Below are 18,685 nucleotides of genomic sequence, written 5' to 3'. Positions count from 1 at the left end.
TGAGTCCTCCTCATACAGAGTGAGAGGTGGCATTTGTACACCCAGTAATACCAACATTTTCTACCAACCCTTTGCTCCCTGAACATTTTAGTTCACCTAGAGACCTGAAAGCCCCACAAACTACTCATGTCAGGGCACTAAGGTGTATTTCCCTCTATAAGACACAGCCTGTGATATTACAAACACTGCAGCTGCTGTTACTTTTTGTGGCACACGACCCAAGGTCACACTGAACACAGGGCAGGAGCCTGCAGCTTGCCCTGGGTGTCAATAGCAATTAGTGCTAGGGTAACACTGCTTCCCTGCAGGAGTAAAATTAATCCCAGCTCCACATCCTCAGGACAAAACCACAGTGGATTTGCAGCCAGCACCACTCGGCCTTGTCTCATCCTCCAGTGCTCCCAGTTAAATGCTATCAAGGCTCTTGGACATGCCAGGAGAACAATGGGGTAAATCAGACATTGAATATTCCACACTGAGAGAACAGAGCTCAGTCACAGTACAAATGGGGATGGATGGATGGATGGATGGATGGATGGATGGATGGATGGATGGATGGATGGATGGATGGATGGATGGATGGATGGATGGATGGATGGATGGAGATAGCAGATTCTGGGATGCCTCCTCATGGCCTGCCAGCACCTAAAGGGGGCTTTTAAAAAACACAGACATTTTCAAAGTGAGACAGTGACAGGATAAGAGGGAATGGTTTTAAACTAAGAGAGGAGAGGTTTAGAGGGATATTAGGAAGAAATTCTTCCCTGTGAGGGTGGTGAGGCCCTGGCACAGGGTGCCCAGAGAAGCTGTGGCTGTCCTAACTCTGGAAGTGTTCCAGGCCAGGTTGGACAGGGCTTGGAGCACCCTGGGATAGTGGAAGGTGTCCCTGCCCATGGCAGGGGGTGGAACTGATGAGCTTTTTCCAACCTAAACCATTTTGTGATTCCATTAATTATTATTTTTATGGCTAGAAAGTCAAGAATATTGGAGAGGCTGTGACTTCAAGATGACAGCATTTAAGGCATCTTGAAATCATTTCAAGAATCCAGAGAGTCATGAAAGGTATTTCTTAAGAAATTGGGGAAAAATAAATCCAAGCCAATCATTGAACTGTGTAGATAAGCTGCATTTGATAAAAGGAAGCATCAGCTCAAAAGAAGTAATTCTTCCTGTTTAGTGCAAAAACTGGGTACAGATCAGTACAAAGTAACATTTTCTCTTATTTAATAATTTGATTTAATCCACCTTGTTTCCACAAGTACAAAAAAGTAGACAAGATGTTCCTTATCATTCTTGTTGCTGTCAACCACTTTTATTCCCTGCTGGCTCATCAGGGTCCCAAAACTTGACCAAACCCCCACAGTTTAATCACAGGTACTGGGGGTGGCGAGGGGGAGAACCCCAAAGACTGGATGCAAGAAAGGAATCAAGATAATGGAGTAATCCCAGGGAGAAATGATCTCACATGAGATGTTGGGCAGAAAAAGATGCAGGTGCTGCTCTAAGTGTTTAATGTAAACAGCCTGAGACAGTTCTTGTACACACAGTCCATATTTCCACTTAAAAATAAATGGGAAATGCAAAAACGTATCCACCAGCAAAAGAGGGAGGAGGGGGAAGCCCACACAGCCCCAGAAACAAAACTGAATTTTGGTAACACATAAAAGCAACAGCAAACTTCAAAAATCCCTGCCTGGATCATTCTTACATGTCTACATGTTTACACATGAAACCCAACTCAGAGTAAGTAAACACAGAAGGAGTGTGGAGAAGAGCCCACAACTATCAGACATTTGGCATTAGATCCAACCAAGATGGGAAGGTTTAAAGGTAGAATTTTCATTCAAATGAATGCCATTAAGTACAAATAATTTTTAAAATTAGGGAAACAATGTGAAACAATGCAGTTGGGAAAAGGAAGCTGCCTCTGGAATAAAGAAAAGCTTCTCCTGTAGATAAATGGTCCCAGCAACCAGAGGTTCCCAGAAGCATTTCAGAATTTCAGGGTGATAATTCTTGGTTTAATAGAAACTTTGTAGAGAAACTGGTCATGGTCACTGTAATCAAATGGGTGCACAGCAATAAAATTGCCTATTGCAAAGCCCAGCTTCATAAGAGTAATATAAAATGCAATCCTAACTGAGGCTGTCAGAAGCATCTTGATGTGCAGTATCATTCAAAGGTATACAAAACCAATTTACCCTACAGAAAATTAAACCTCTAAGCTTTAATAGTGGTACAACACTGAGTAATTTCATTTTATAGGACACCAATGTTTTGTGCCTGTAATGTCAGAAAAAGCTCCACACTAACAGGAGACAATAATTATATGAATTTCACAAGCAAAATATAAGAGCTTCATGAGCATCAATGCTGTGTTGTATTTAAAATATTATGCTTCAAGGCTGGCATAGAAAAATATTTCCAGAGGTTTTGTACTATAGCTCTGGATTTCTACAAGACAGAAGATTGTCTGGCTCAGAGTCCTGTCCCCATCAGGGAGTTACAGAAACAGCCTAGGGAAGGACTCAAACCCAAGGACACAGTGACACTTTACCAGCAGATCCTCTGTGCTTCCAGTGTTCGTGGTCACAAACTTCAGGAAGTTCCTCAAAAAGGCTGGAGAGAGACCTTTTAGAAGGGTCTGGAGTGCCAGGATGAGGGGGAACGGCTCCCCACTGCCAGAGGGCAGGGTTAGATGGGATATGGGGAAGGAATTGTTCCCTTAGAGGGAGGTGAGGCCCTGGCACAGGTTGCCCAGAGAAGCTGTGGCTGTCCCATCCCTGGAAGTGTCCAAAGCCCGGCTGGATGAGGCTTGGAGCACCCTGGGTTAGTGCAATGGTGTCTCTGCCCATGGCAGGGGGTGGGACTGGATGTGCTTTAAGGTCCCTTCCAACCCAAACCTTTCCATGATTCTGTGATTAAACTCAAGAGATTGGCAGTATCTCCCAATCTCTTCTCACTAGATAGCTTTTCTCCTAGGAATCTGGGTCAATGTTTTCTCCAAGCTGGAAACAGATGGATACACCCTTGGGAAATGTCAGTGTTTCAATACAGTACAGTAATTTCCCCTTTTAAGCTTATCAATGATTAAAACATTTCCCCTCTAGCACATCTTTTCCCACCAGTGAAATCAGACAAAATTCCTTTTCCCATGCACAGCTAAGAGCCAGGGTCCTCCCCAGACAAGCAAGCTCCCATCTCCCCACCTCCAATCCACATCAGGACAGATCTGCTTCCAGATCATCCTTCCATTTCTAATTTTTCATCCCCTCACTACCTCCCCACCTCAATCCTGAATTCCCCAAGCACTCTGTCTGTATAATTTATCTCAATCAGGCCAGTAAAACACACAGAACTTTGCAGCTGAACCTGCCAGTGAGACAAAGCCCCAGCCTGTGCTGCAGGCAGGCAGCCAGGCAGGCGAGTGTGTTCTGCAGGCACAGGGGAGCCCAGGGCTGATCCTGGGAGCTGCAGCACATTCCAGCCCCAGGGGAAGGCACAGCCAGGTCAGGAATCACACAGGGCACTGCACAGAACAGCGGTGAGAGCCAGAGCCCTGGTTCACTGATAGGGTGTGGGAGCTGAGACTCACTGTGACAGCTGAACCCAGAACTGCTTTAATTCTGCATTTCCCCCTTTTCCTTCAGACTTGCAAACTTACACAAGCCTGGCAACATTCCTTATTTAAGCCTTCAGCAAGCCAAGTGCAAGGAGTCAAGCTGACACTATGCAGGGAGAGAAAACAAGGGGGGGAACACTCCTCAGTGAGTTAAAACTCCTTGGATTAGTGAGGATGCCCAGGAGCACCCCACACTGAGGGTGAGACTGCAGCAGCACTTAGATGGAGCTTACAATGAAACAGTCCTGTGACTTCATCGGATGCTGTAAGGTTTTTCCAAAGCATACTTTAGACTTAGGTAACTTAGAAAAATGGCATCAAATGAAGCAGGTCACTGCCAATACACAGCCTCAAACAGAAATCTCTATGTTTCAGTTTTTTAGTGCAAATCTCTTCCAAACTCAGCAGCAGCATAAGGTGCACCAGCTGAGGTAGCAGGCTGCAGAGGAAAAGAGAAACAAATTCTAGTTTCTCAGTTGTTTCAGATTTCAAGAATGCTCAGTAAACTACTAAACCTAACCCTCCTTACTGATGGGTGAGGGGAGGGAAATGAGAAATGAGAAAATGTCATTCTGCAAGATGCTGGGTTCCTCTGAAGGTGCTCAATTCTTACACTATATAAGGCAAATCCAAGATGATTTAATGTTTCGTGTCCTAAACGGAATAATAAAAGGAGCAAACAGGTGGCTCTAGGAGGAAAACACAGATGCAACACAAACAGCTACAGGAAATTGGCAGCTCCTCAATAATTTTCTAGGCAAAGTGGCAAAACATAAAGAAAAATCACAAAACGCAGAGGAGGAAAAGCAGCTTCTGTTGGCTTAAGCAGAATATTGGTGATCAATTCTGACCAGTTTAAAAGCTGGGCTGCAGCTTTGCTTTGGCAAAGCTCCCTAAACAAGTCCATATGCAGACAAGGCACAGCACAGAAGGATCTGGTTTCTCCTTACTTGGACTTGACTAACCTACACCAACACACATGAAATCAGTTCAGAGCAATGCTCTGCTGGATTTCGAGGCAAAACCACCAACCTTTCACCCAGGCAACCTCTAAATCTCATTAGTAACTTCCCCATCTTTGTACCTTGGGCACAGACTCGAAAGAATAAATTGAAGTTGAAGGCAAACAAAAAGGTAAATTTAAGCAGCAGCACAGAGAAAGTCTGTCATTCTTTGCACTGTTTAACATAACAAAGCATCTGAAGAAGCTCAGAAAGGAAGGGGAGAGGCCAACTTTCATTCCTAGATGCCAAAGATGCTGGGCACCCCTTGTGTTCATGACAAAATTGAATCATGTCAGTCTAGCAGCCTAACAAAACACTTCCTTTCAAATGCCCCTGTGCAAATGCAGTCTAGCTTCAACTATTTTTTTTTTTCATTTTAAGCACAATATACAAAAGAAACTTGCCTCTGCCATCATGGGAAAATTGGGTTTTATTTTCATGAAGAAAATATATCCTGCAATATGCATCAGTACTTACATGTTCTTAAAGATGATAGCAGTGTTTAGGAATCTCTTACCTGAGGTTGCACTTTCTTACTAAATCACTTGAAATCTCCCCAAAATAATTCTGGCAGATTTGTCTTAAATGGGGAGATACAAAATGAGTGTGCAATGCAAGAGTTTCCTGAGTGTACAATGCAAGAGTTTCTTATTATTTTTGCTGCTTTGCAAAAAGCAGCATTTCACTGTCTGGTAACAGTGAAAAGCAGTCTGGTAACAATAGCTGACAATTTTCTGTCCAGTGGCTCCTCAGCAGAGAAATGACTGAAATTGGGGGTTGTTTTCTTAATGTTTTAGTCTGTAATTTAAAAGAGTTTCTTCACCAGCAGCTGAGAAATCTCTGCAGTGTGACATCAAACCACCACAGCCCACCCAGAGCAGAGCCACTCCTGATCCTGACTCACAGCCACTGAGACCAATTAAAGGCAAGATTTACCCAGTTCAGTGAGTTATGACCTCTATATAAATATTTTATTTGTTCTATTATGTACTCCAGAGAATGAGGCCTCTGCTCCTGAGCTGCTCTTCTGGGTCAGTCCCCTGGCCACAGCAGAAGTTTCCATGCCAGGATGAACACTCATGTGAGAGAGTACAAACCCCAAGATTCCACCTCCCTCCCAAGCCTGCTCATCCCATTCCACAAACACACTGCATTCTCCCAGCACTGGATAACCTACCTTGCTGAAAAACACAGCTTCTTTTTACTTCACTTTTCCTTTAATTTAAAATGCACCCTAAGTCTGAAACACTGACTTGAAATGCTAAACTTTGCTGGTGTTGCAGCAGGTTCTGCTAATGTCCACTGGAAAATACAGCCCAAACACAAGGAAATGTGACTGCAGAACTAAAAGTCAGCTCTTGACTACTGAAAATTCCTTTTTTTTTTTAATAGGGTAGAAAGAACACATTCCCAGAACAAACCTTATTAGTTTGAATGTACTTAATTAATTCAACAATCAGCTTTGCCCAGGGCTGAAACTACAGCTGGGAGTTCAAAGACAGAAGGAAAAAATGCAAACTGATCCACATGAATCGATTTAGTTTAGAAAACAGCAAACTACTGGGAATGCAATATTAAGCCTCTGAAAATATTAACACACAAAAAAATACCTGCATTTGTGCATATCCAGTGTATACAATAATAAAGTGAATTTTGTTTTAATAAAACAAGTAACTGACCACAGCCTTCCACCTGCATTTTTACTTAAGCTTTCCACAAAGCTACAGTCTGTCCATTAGAGCTGTTGGGCAGGATTTTGGGCTGAAATACTTGTTTTTAAACACCTTACACGTTGGGAGTCCGTGGAAAAGATGACTGATGAAAAATAAAACAGGGCAAAAACAAGTTAAAGCTTCAGCAACATGGAGATGATGAAGAAGCAGCTTTTCAGTCTCCTAACACAGGCACCAGGGACTGTCAAAGGACGGTGATCAGGTCAAGCCAAAAGACAAAGCTGCAGCACAAACCCAGCAATACTCACACCTCTGCAAGCTCATCCAAGGAGCAGCAGCAGAGGGAACACGGGCTGTGGTTATTTGTTACCTGGGCAGAGTTAACTTCTCATGAGCTGCAGGGGGAATACAACGTGCAAGGCATTCGAGGAAACACCCAACATAACTTCAAGGCGATTAATGCACCCTTGAAAACCAACCAAGACTCCCCAGCAGGAAATCTTAGCAGGAAGCTTCCCAACATCCAGCAAATGGGAGAAAAACTCTTCCCTGAGAGCTCTCATTAAGTCCTTGTGAATCTTCGCAGGCAGTTCACCCCCAATTCACCTCACTGATGCTGTTAAATACAATTTGCAAATTCAACACCTCAAGCAAATGGGATTTTTTCCACTGAAAGGTCTTTTGGAAAGTCAGAGGGAGGACTTCACTTCCACAGGAAGAAGCTCCCCTAGGAGATGCCACCTGCTGAAGCACAATCAATATTTAACTCCATCCATACTAAACAGAAGATATTTATTGTTCCTAGGACCCACCTGCTTACCCTTTATTTGTCTCTGAACAGCAATAACTACATTTCAACCACCTGCTTGTTCTTCTCACCTTCACCTAAAAAAGAAAAATCTCCACTTTTCTGCTAGGTAGGATATACAAATCTCTGTAGAAACAGTTAGGATATAAAGATCTCTGTAGAAATAGTTAAATGACCCTTCTTAATGGGGACATGGGAAAAACCTAAACCAAAACCATATATCTCACCTCAGAGCAAAATGCAAGTGGACTCTGCTCCTGAGAACACATTTCTAAATGAAATTTGGCCATTGCAAGAAAAAAAAGAAAACCTAGAAAACTCACCAGAACAGCAGCCACGTTGCTGTTAATAGGGCAGGATGGTGCACAGGAGTTACCTGAAGCACCAATCCCAAAGGAAAAATGCAGCAGAGATGCACAAAATGGATACTTGAAGGCAGAGGAATATTAGTGGCAAGGATTTACACACAGGGCAAGGGGAAATGAGACAAGTGGGAATAGGAATGGCACAGATACAGGGTTGGAAGCAACTGAAAGGAAACTCAGTAATACAAAAAAAATAGATCTAACTATGGAACAATATAAAAGAACTTTATTCTTAGGTGTACTTATGAAATAAAAATTTAACTTAGCAGCTATGGCAGATCTCATAATTACTGTAATATGAAGTTTGAAGCGAACACTGAGAATACAAAAAAGGTTCCCTCACACCTCATGAACTGCAGCTGCCAAGAGCATGGCCCTCAAAATAAAACTTCTGATCAAATGCTCAGTAGTGCCCCAAAGCTTTGGAAGGGAGCTGCTGTCACCTTCCCAGCTAAAACACCACCACAGAGGTATGTCAGGGGTCATTTGGGCTTGTGAATAACGTGTGTTTGTGGAGTTTCAGTGTCACCTACCCAGAGAAATTGTGCCTTTTTCTTTTTATTTCATTTAGTTATGGCAATGCACCCACATGTTGATTAGTCATCCCTGCAGACAAGACCCAAAGTCACCTCCAGAACAGCATATGGGCCAGTGCCATGGCTATTCCAGTAATAAGTACCTGACAGAGTACAAATAAATTTATTATTAATTAGGAAGAATGGACCCCTTCCTTCATGTGCTTCATGTGGGAAATGGATTTATAGAAAATATTTAAAGTTTGAGAGAAGATTTATATCGTGTGTATTTGTATGTAAATTTAGATATAAGAAATGTTGATTTAGAAATGTTGTGGAATAGGATAAATATTGTTGAGAGAGAAATAGAATTAGAAATAAGTTTTAAAATGTGGTTTTGTAAAAAAGATTAGGTATTTTAGAGAAATAGAACTATGAAAGATATTGTAGTAGGATTTATGAGAGCTAATTTTAGATAATTGATTTTAAGGTATTTATAGTATAGTGTAACAGCTGATAGGTTAAGAAATGTTTATAGTGTATTGTAATTAAGAAATAGTTGGGTTTTGATTGTAATGGTGTGAATTGTAACATTTGTATTGTTTTATTTTTAATATGAGACTGAAAATGAAATAAAAGTTTTTCAAACACCAAAAAAAACCCCACTTCAGATCCCTCAGCTTTGAAGTCTGTACTCCTGGTTCTGTGCTTGACAGGACTGCTGAAGGGATGATGGACTGTCCACATCTTCTGAGATGCTTTGAGCACTTTCATCAGAGTGACACGGATTGCTTAACACAAAACCAACTCTAAACAAACCAAGCCAGGTCTGCTCACTCTCTAAACCTAGAGAGCTTAGTATTTTTTTTTCTTTTATTAGGAATTACTCTGCAAGGCCATCAACTTATTTCATGAAGGCCCAACCAGATTGGAGAGGATAACTATCATTAGTTTATTAGTCTGCTCTAGCATTCCAAGCTGCAGCTCCCATGCCTGTGCTCCTGCTCTGCTCTTTCCCAAGCAGCGTGCTGAAATCAATATACTGGTTAATTTAATTACAGCCATTCAACACCCAGTAAGTGGCAGGGAAATTCTAAAGCATCACATTAGTTTCATGCTGTTGCTTCTGCTCCCAGCTCTCTGGAGCAGTCAGTGCAAATATGTGAGTTATCCGCTTGAGAGAAGGACAAAGGCAGCGATGGAAGAGCAATAATGCCTTTGAAGCCTCTGCCATCGAGCCCTTTGTGCCACCACAAGGCATTTGCAGAGAGTGTTAGCATTCATCCCGACATGGGAGCTGCTGGTGCTGCTGCCATTCTCGGGGAAAAAGGGAAAAGAGCTCAATTCAACAGGCACAACTCATTAAATGCACTTCAGCCTGTACTCCCTGCTCTCATGGCTGAGACCTCGAGTAGGATTCAATCCTGCACACTAAAGTACAGAGGAGGAACTCGGACTCCAAGTAGGAGCCTCCACGATATTCCAGTCTGGAGAGTTTCAGGTAGGAATTAGTCATCAAGTCATTTCACTAGAGCTCAGCACAACCATGAATCAACACATTTGGAATTTGTCTCATTAATTCAGCTTTTCCAGTATCCAAACACAACCGTGAATAGCAGAAGGGGAGGAGAAAAACACGAGGCTTCATGGTTTAAAATACCCAGAGTGTACAGTACAGCTGCCTGCACAGCTCCCACTCCCAGGAAAACACCCCCCTGGGATTTTGTGTGCCTGTGAACATGATCCCTATCTCCTTTATTTCCCTCTGCGCAGGTGGTGTTTAGGAGCAGTTTCGGTCCCTGCCTTCCTCTCAGTATCCTGAGCCTTTCTTGCTGGCTTTTCTCCTGCATGCAGGGAGCTGTGCCTCCATTTCCTCTCTTTCGTTTCCATTCTGTCTGTGCACTGGAGGGAGAAAGAGACCAAACAATCAGCAGTGATAAATAGGATGCTGCCAAACAGAATGCAGGTGTAAAGTCACAGGAGTGAGGAATGCAGCTTCGGGAATTTTTCCCCTCATCACCACCAGGACAGCCTTCAGAGGTCAGGTTTCTTCCAAGTCCCTGACACACAAACGTTACAAGAGCCACAAACATTTATCACTAGACAGACCTTGGCCTCTGGGGAGCTGAAATGGCTGTTTCCTCCCAGGCCTGAGCACAGACAGAGCTGCACCAGGCAGCCCAGCTGCACTCCACCCCTGCAGTCCCCCCTGAACACCGATTTCCAGAAGGAAAGAGCCTTCTCCAGGCAGGATTCAGACAGAGCCCCCAGCGCTGTAAATCCCAACAAAACAGCTGATGTGGTAAAGCAGCATTCAGAAATCAACCACCCATCTCAGCAATGCTGAGCAGATCAACACACACAAGGCCTGAAGTTTATTTCAGACTTCTGCCTTAGTGGCATCACAGAATATGGTTTTAAAGCAATCCTAACCCAGCCCAGAGGATGCCTCCACTAGGAGGAAAGCCTTCCTTCCATGGGCTATTTCAAGCTTCTAGAAGCTTCTTTTTCTGCAAGTTTGCAAATATTACCAATATTGCAGTGGATTATACAATTTCACACATCCCCAAAGAAATGGTGGTGCACTGTTATCAGAAGTGTGCAAGCTAAAGGGGAGATAACAGAATGGAAGGGGACAGAGGAGCCCCAACTGCAGCTCGTCTCAAAAACTTCAATATGGATGTGAACCATGGCACTGGGTCAATCCGACCAACAGGCACCATGGGAGGCTCCAGAAGAACACAGGTAAATCAGACAGACAGACAGACACACAGGCACAATGGGAGGCTCCAGAAGAACACAGGTAAATCAGACAGACAGACAGACAGACACAATGGGAGGCTCCAGAAAGAACACAGGTAAATCAGACAGACAGACAGACACCCAGGCACCATGGGAGGCTCCAGAAGGAACACAGGTAAATCAGACAGACACAATGGGAGGCTCCAGAAGGAACACAGGGAAATCAGACAGACAGACACCCAGGCACAATGGGAGGCTCCAGAAAGAACACAGGTAAATCAGACAGACAGACAGACACCCAGGCACAATGGGAGGCTCCAGAAGAACACAAGCTGCTGCAGGGAACTTGTCCCAACCTGCTGCTGCTGCACAGCCCTGAACATCTGCCTGTCCCCAGCCCCACAGCTCCAGTTCAGGCTGGGTACAACCCACCCACAATCCCAAACCCACCGTGCTGCACATCCCTCAAAAACTGCCAGTGGGCTAAAGGACTTTACAGAGCAAAGTAACAGAATGATTATCCTAAAATCAGCACCTGCACTTCACTGGATAGATCAGAACATTTTCAGCAGTTCAGTTTTGTTTCAGTGTGTGGTGTCTGCCAGGATTAGAAGTGCACTTTCCATCCAGGTGTGCACCTATGTAAATCTTCCCTTTCCACTGGTGCCAGGAACTGGGATTTTGTACTCCTGCAAAGACAGGTATGTGGAACACTGGAAAAGTACAGCCTGCAAAAAGCTTCTCTTCTTCAAAGCCAAGCACTTAAAAGCTATGAAATGAAGATTTCAGAACACATATCAAGAGAACCTGACCCTGAACTGTAACTCCTGTACCACACACACATCTGCTTCTGTACCTTGGGGTACCCAAACATCTGCTCCTTGGGGGACATCTTCATCCTCCTGCAACCTCAGAGGCTCTTTGCTGCATTTTTTCCAGTACCTGTGAGTTCTGGAAAAACTTTGCTGCATTTTTCCAGTACCTGTGGGTTCCCCAACTCCCATGGAAAATGATCTTGGGTGCTGCTAACAACCCTCACTGAGAGCACAGCACTGACTGGCTGGTGGTGCTCCAGGCTGTGATTCTGCCCAAGCAGGCTGAGTGGGACTTTCACAAGGCCCTGAAGCTTTTCAAGAAACACAAAGAATACACACTTTCAGCTCCCTTTCATAACAATCAAGCAACAAAGGAACAAGAGGATTTCCAGCCACTATAGATGCTGTGCAAGTACCAAAAAGCACTTTTGATGGGAGCTCCTGTCTGTGGCCAACTCCCCAAAACAATGACATCAACAAAGATGTTTCACAGCATGAAATGAAGACAATTAACATCATCTGCTGCAATAAGATGATGCTTGGACTCCATTTCTAACATACAAAATTGCACTTGGCCTGTAATTTCCCAGGATTCTGCTCAGCTCTGGTGAAGGCACACCTGGAGCTTCCCAAGAAAAGAGCCACAGAGCTACAAGAGAGGATTCAGTGAAGGACCACCAAGAGGATTAAAGGAACTGCAACACCTCTACCATGAGAAGACACTGAGAAAGCTGTGGAGAGCTGGCTCAGGGGCATCTCATCAATGTATATAAATATTCAAAGGTGTGTGCAGAGAGAAGGAAGCAGGTTCTTCCCACCTGATCCAAAAATCAGGCACAAACACAGGAGGGTCAGCCTGAGCAGCAATAAAAACTCATACAGAGAGGGTGACTGAGCACTGGCACAGGCTGCCCACAGAGGAGGTGAAATCTCCATCCCCTAAGATATTCAAAAGCTCCTGGATGTGGTGCTGGACAAGCAGCTCTGGGTGGCCCAGTCTGGGCCAGGGGTGGGACCAGATGACCTCCAGAGGTCCCTGCCAACCTCAACCGCCCTGTGAGTCACCACCTCAATTCACAAACCAAACAAACAACCCTCTGCTGAAAGAGATTTTGCACCGATGTTGCTTCTTGCAGCCAGACAACTCATTTCAGTAAACTGCACAATGGCTTTTAATGAAATTCTAGAACACGTAAGTACAAGTCACATAAGTGAAATTAATTTAACTCTGTAATTGAGCGAGTGCAAATATAAAACTAACAACAGACAGCATTCAGTGATTGCTCAGAAGAAACTAGACCAGAGAACACTAAATTTGGAAACTCAATGTAAACACTGTAGGACTTCTGACTTGAAAATTCCCCTGCAATTCTAATTTAGCCCCCCATATACATGCATTCTGATAGCCCTTAGTTACACAATAATGTGCTGGTAGTTTCCCCCCATGGGACTAAAGTCTCAGTTAACATCCAGACCAGACTCCTAAAAAGATCCAGAGCCATGTGACAGGAGGGCTGTCCACAGACCAATTTCACAGCTGAAAGGCACGTAGCCTCCAAAAAAACCCCTGCAGGGACAGAAAGGGTTGTCCTCACTGCTTAAGCACCTGACTGCTGCCATGAATGCTGCAAAAGAACAGCATGCAATGCCAGGAGAGCTGCTTAAGCCAAGTTTTCACAGGCAGCTATTGATTCTGCTCCTCAGAATCAGAGGGTACAACCTGTGAGGCTGAACTGCTGGGAACTCACAATCAAGGTCTAAGAGATACACCAGGAATGCACAAAGTGCCAAATAGTAACAGTGTTCTGAAACAGACTAGATCCAATCCTTAATTATTAAAGTGAGCTATCTAACAATAATGAGTATTTTCTACCTTATTCTCTAAACCTTAGATTGGCACCTGCAAAACAGGGATACACCAGCCTTCACATCCCAGGATCCTGTCACAAGCAGAACAATGGAGCATTTCAACACGAGGCAAACACCACAATCTGACTTCATGGGAAAACTGCAGTGAAAGTCACTAAATCAAGCAGAGACCTCCTACTGAGTAACTCATCACTAACTCCACACCACCTGCATGTTCAGCACCACAGGGTGGGCACTGGAAAAAGGGATAGGATCAGGTGGTGCTCTCACACCTGTTCAGTCACTATGCAGGACTAACAAAGCTTTCTTCAGGTCTAAGCACAGGCCCAAAAAGGTTCTCTAAAAAGCTACAGGTGATGGTGCTAAGAGAGTTCAGAGACACCCCTAAAGTGGTGGTGGTGCTCTGGATGTCTCTCCCCAAAAAGCAGCACCTCCCTTCCTCCTCCCCAGCTCCCCCTCACCCTGTAGCTCATCGCTGCTCTCACCCTGACACCTCTGCCTCCTGCTGCCATTGCTGCAGTCACCTCGGCCAAGTCCCCTCAGCCAATTCCTTCCTGCTCCATCCCCTCCAGGGCTGAATCCTGCCTGGTGTAACTGGAATCTGACACATTCAACTATGTGAAAACCACAGATTATTTTTCCCAAAGGCTTGTAGTCTGGATGGCTGGGGATATTTTCCATGGGAATGGCAAGAGATATTTCTGACAGACACACCATATGCCTGCCATATAGCAAGTCCTGCTTTCAGACCCTGAGAATCCACAGCGTTTCGAAATAAAAATCCACCTCACACAACAAGATGAGCCAGTTTCCTCTAGTTTTCTTCTACATCAAGTCCTGAAGACGACAAAACAATTCCTCCTAAGGCAGACACATGGCCCGACGGTGGAAATCTGGCGTGAGCACACAGGAAAGGAGCAGGCAGTTTTCACTGTAAATCACCATTTCTGTCCTTCCTCCGTGCCACAAAGAACAGCAGCCACAAATAATCTGCAGCAAGTTCCCATTTCACTTCCAAGAGCCACAGCCTGATGAAAACACAACCCATGGTTCTACAAGACACTGAACTCTGGGTCTGGGGAAAGCAGCAGCACCAGACACTGCACTGAACCATGTCAGCCTGGCTGAGGGAGAGACCACATGGGGATATGGCCCCACAGAGTTTCCACCAGACCCTGGGATGGAAACTCCATGGGGATGGATGCTCCAGCTCTGCATCACTGTCTATGATTCAGCAGCCACATGTTGCTTACATTTATTCCTAATCAAATTTGTCACCTAAAGATGTACAGGGGTGATGACTGCAGTAACTGCAGTAATTCCATGTAACATTTGCATTTATGAGCAGAAAATCTGAGAGTTTCTGCTCAGCCACAGCAAGACAGTAGCAGACACGAGATCGTTTAGAGACAAAAGGTGAAAGAATCCAGCTTCTATTAGCAGCTTCACTGAACTTAACACTTCACTTCACAAGCAACCTCATTTTCCTATCCCCCGTGACTGACTGTCCCAGCGTCTGCTGACCCTCAGCTTTTCTCAGGGAAGTTCCAGAAGCTGAACCCCCTCACTGCCCTTTGCAACTTCACACATCAGTATGAGACCTTAAACCATGAACTTGATTGTATGTAAATCCCAATCAGATTCTACAAAATGGAACGTGTGAAAAGCTGGCTTTGTTTTCAGAATCGTGAACACCTGGAACGAAACTGTTTGTCCCTCTGGATTTTCTTCTGCCTATGTCTAAATGCCTCTTTAAACTACATCTCACCTACAGCCAACAGCACGTGCAGAGATGCCCCTAAAATTAAATCTGCTCATGCCAACAACACAATTTATATCGTGGAAGTTTAGTTTGCAACAGATTCCCAGTGATTTGAACCCCACTGACTGAAGGAAGTCCCAGTTTACCTCCACGTTAGATTCCAATTTATCTAAGTCTCTGGGGTCACAGAGGCAGAACAGATCATTCATGTCAGATACTAAATGTGATATAAACCAGTCACAAAGTAGTAAGTGATTTCAGCCATGTAGTAACAGACACCCATAACTGAGGCTAGACGAAGAAATTTAGCTTAAAAAATAGTAACAGCACATCTTGCCTCCTCAGTTGCTACTTCATGATGAATAATTATGTCAGTGTGCCACGGAAGCCTGAACAAATCCAAGTAACAGACATTTCAGACACTAGACAGGGGAGAGCTCAAACCTTAGCATTCAGTACTCCAAGATTACCTACTTATTCAGAATCTCAGCTCAGCACCAAGCCAGACATTTTCACCCTCTATCTGTACCAGAGCATCCGGCAGCAAGCACGTGCCACGCACAAATGACAACAGCAGGACACTGATCACCAGGGCAAACCATGAGGGAAAAATGTTTACAGTGTCCTTCAGTCCCCAGATCCCCTGACTTGGCTCAGCTGCATGCTCACAGAGTGCAAATTAACTGGAGATATTTCTATTTTGTCCATTTGACGTAAATAAAGTCTTGCACTGCCTGTTTTCCAGCTTGCAGAGATACAGGGCACTTGGGAAAAACAAATCACTGGGGACACCAACAGATTTGTTTTGAGACTCCAGCCACCAACTCTAAACAAGAGCCTATGGAAGGCAAAGCCTACAGAAAACAAATCTTTGTTTAAGTCAGCCTCTCCAAGCACAGGACTCCTGTGAAAGCCTTCCACAGCGGGCCAGATGGGGGACTTCAGGAACTGCCTCCAAGTCCTTGCGCAGCAATTGTCAGCCTGCCTAGAAATTAAGATTCCTTTCACACACACACACACCCAATTATTGCCAGGTCTCCTCTCTGCCCTCTGCATGTCGCTTGCCTGGCTAATTAAATCATAGGCTTGAACTCACCTCTCCCAGGGCTTACCCTGCTCCCACAGGACACCATCCCTGGTTTCTCCAATCTGGGGAGCCCCTCACCATAAGGGTGAAGCCTTTGCTTCCCCTAACCACACACGCACAAAGCAGCACAGAGACCCCTTTGACTCGTCTATTCTCACCATGACCCCAGTCCTAGAGAACCCACAGATCCCTGGGATCACCCATCCCATAGTTCTCCATCCCCTCCTGAGCTCCAAGTCCTTCATCCACACTCACAACCCTTTCCATCCTCCTCGGCACCCCCAAATCGTTGTCCCACAGACATCCCCCGTGCCCTGAACCCCCAGCAAAGCCCTGTCGTGCTGACACCCACCATCCCCACCCCAGTGCCTGAGCCCCAGCTCCTTCATCCCCGCTCACAGCCACTCCCACAGAACCCACACCAATCTCTGGATTCACCCATTCCCATCCCAGACCCACAGACCCCCATCCTCTCATGAGCTGGAGATCCTTCATCCCCACTCATAGCCTCTCCACCGTCCCCAGCATCCGAGATCTGTTTCCCTCCCAGCATTCCCATACAAACCCCCAATTCCCTGCTGGACCCCACAGCCACCTCCGGTCCTGCTAACGCCCATCATTCCCAGTCCGGCCTCACAGCTCCCCATCCTTTTCCAGCCCCCCCAAACTTCCACCCCGGCGCGCAGAACTCCCCTGAGCCCCTCCTGAGCGGCCGGGCTCCCCCGCCCCGGCCCCGGCCCCGGGGCGCACTCACCGATCAGCTGCCGCACCTCCTCCTCGCTCAGGTAGATGCTGAGGCTGGGCCCGGGGCCGCTGGGGGGCCAGTCCGGGGCATGCGGGCCGAGGCCGGGCTGGCCCTGCACGCCGGCGGGCAGCACCAGCAGGAGCAGCAGCGGCGGCGGCAGGAGGCGGAGGAGATGGCGGCGCGGGCCCCGCACCCGCCGGCCCCGCCGCGGCCCCGCGCCCGCCTCCCCCGCCGCCGCCGCCTCACGGGGCCGGCCCCGCCGCCCCCCGCCGGGCTCCCGGTGCCGCGGCACCATCGCTCCGCGGGGACGGAGGGACGGACGCAGGGCCGGGGGGAAGCGGGCGGGACCCCCCCGCCCCGCCGGACCCTCGCACGGCGCGGCCGCCGCCAGGCCCCGCCCCGCGCACGCGCCGCTCCCGCCGCCGCGGGCGGCCCCTGAGCGCGGGCGGGAGGGGCGGGATCCCCCTCACGGCTCTTCCCGCCTCTTCCCGCATCCCGCCCGGCGCCGGGAGGAAGGGGAGGAGGGATGCCCAGCATCCCCGCTCTCTGCGAAGTGCCCGTCACGGAATGACAAAATCACTGAGGTCCGAAACACTTCGAAGACCGTCGAGTCCAAGCTGTGACCGGTCCCCACCGTGTCACCCTGCCCAGAGCACTGAGTGCCACGTCCAGGCCTTCCTTGGACACCTCCAGGGATGCGGACTCCAAACCTCCTTAGCAGCCCCTTCCAGTGGTGGCCACCCTTTCCATGATGCCCAATATGAACCTGCCCTGGCACAGCTTGAGGCCGTTCCTTCCCTGTGGCATTCTCATTGTCTGGAAAAATCCCTTCACCCAGGATTTTTCGCCTGGGAAGCTGAGAATCCTCAGAGAAAAGGAAAACGATTTTTATCTCATTTGCTTCTCCTCTGTTTTGCCCCTTTGGAATGTGTTTCGAGATTGTTTATCCACAGGTGATTGTTTTGTTGGATTATGGTGTGAGTTGTTTTCACTCTTTGACCAATCAGGGCCAAACTGTCGGGGCTCTGGAAACCAGAGTCATGAGTTTTCATTATTATCTTTTTAGCATTGTGTAAGTATCCTTTCTGTATTCTTTAGTATAGTTTAGTATAGTATTCTTTAATATAGTATCATAAAATAATAAATTAGCCTTCTGAGAACATGGAGTGAGATTCATCATTCCTTCCTTCATCGGGGCACCCCACAAATACAATACTTGTCATCCTGCCCTTGTTCCCTGTGAGCAGAGCCTGACCACCCCCAGCTGTCCCCTCCTGTCAGGAGTTGTGCAGAGCCAGAAGGTCCCCCCTGAGCCTCCTTTTCTCTAGGCTGAGCCACTTTCCAGCTCCCTCAGCCTCTCCTAGTTCTCCAGCCCCTTCCCCATCTCCGTTTCCTTCCCTGGACACGCTCCAGCCCCTCAATGTCCTTCTTGTCGTGAGAGCCAGAACTGGACAGAGCACCTGAGGGGCCTCACAGTGCCCAGTGATTGTCACTGGCCTGGTCCTGCTAGACCCACTGGCCTCTTGCCCGCATGGGCACACCTGGGCTCATGTCCAGCATCTCCAAAGCCTTGGCCAGGTCCTTTATGGCATCTGAGCCCAATCCCCCATCAGTGGGATCCACCCACTGGATCACCTCATATTCACCCTGGGACTCTACACATCCCCCTGCTCCCACT

The 18,685-nt window shown here is 46.6% G+C and overlaps 1 protein-coding gene across 1 annotated transcript in view; it reads right to left on the bottom strand.

Moving 5' to 3' along the window:
* Nucleotides 1-17,302, bottom strand: part of RYK (receptor like tyrosine kinase) — a 55,420-nt gene extending 38,118 nt beyond the window's left edge. The window contains exon 1 of the mRNA XM_058031047.1: nt 17,017-17,302. Coding sequence (XP_057887030.1) covers nt 17,017-17,302 — 286 coding nt within the window. The remainder of the gene's footprint in view (nt 1-17,016) is intronic.
* Nucleotides 17,303-18,685: the final 1,383 nt, after the last annotated feature.

Source organism: Melospiza georgiana, chromosome 10 (genome assembly GCF_028018845.1).
Source record: "Melospiza georgiana isolate bMelGeo1 chromosome 10, bMelGeo1.pri, whole genome shotgun sequence".
NCBI classification, from domain to species: Eukaryota; Metazoa; Chordata; class Aves; order Passeriformes; family Passerellidae; genus Melospiza; species Melospiza georgiana.
Note: the sequence above shows the minus strand (reverse complement) of the source record. Positions and strands in the feature narration are given on the sequence as shown.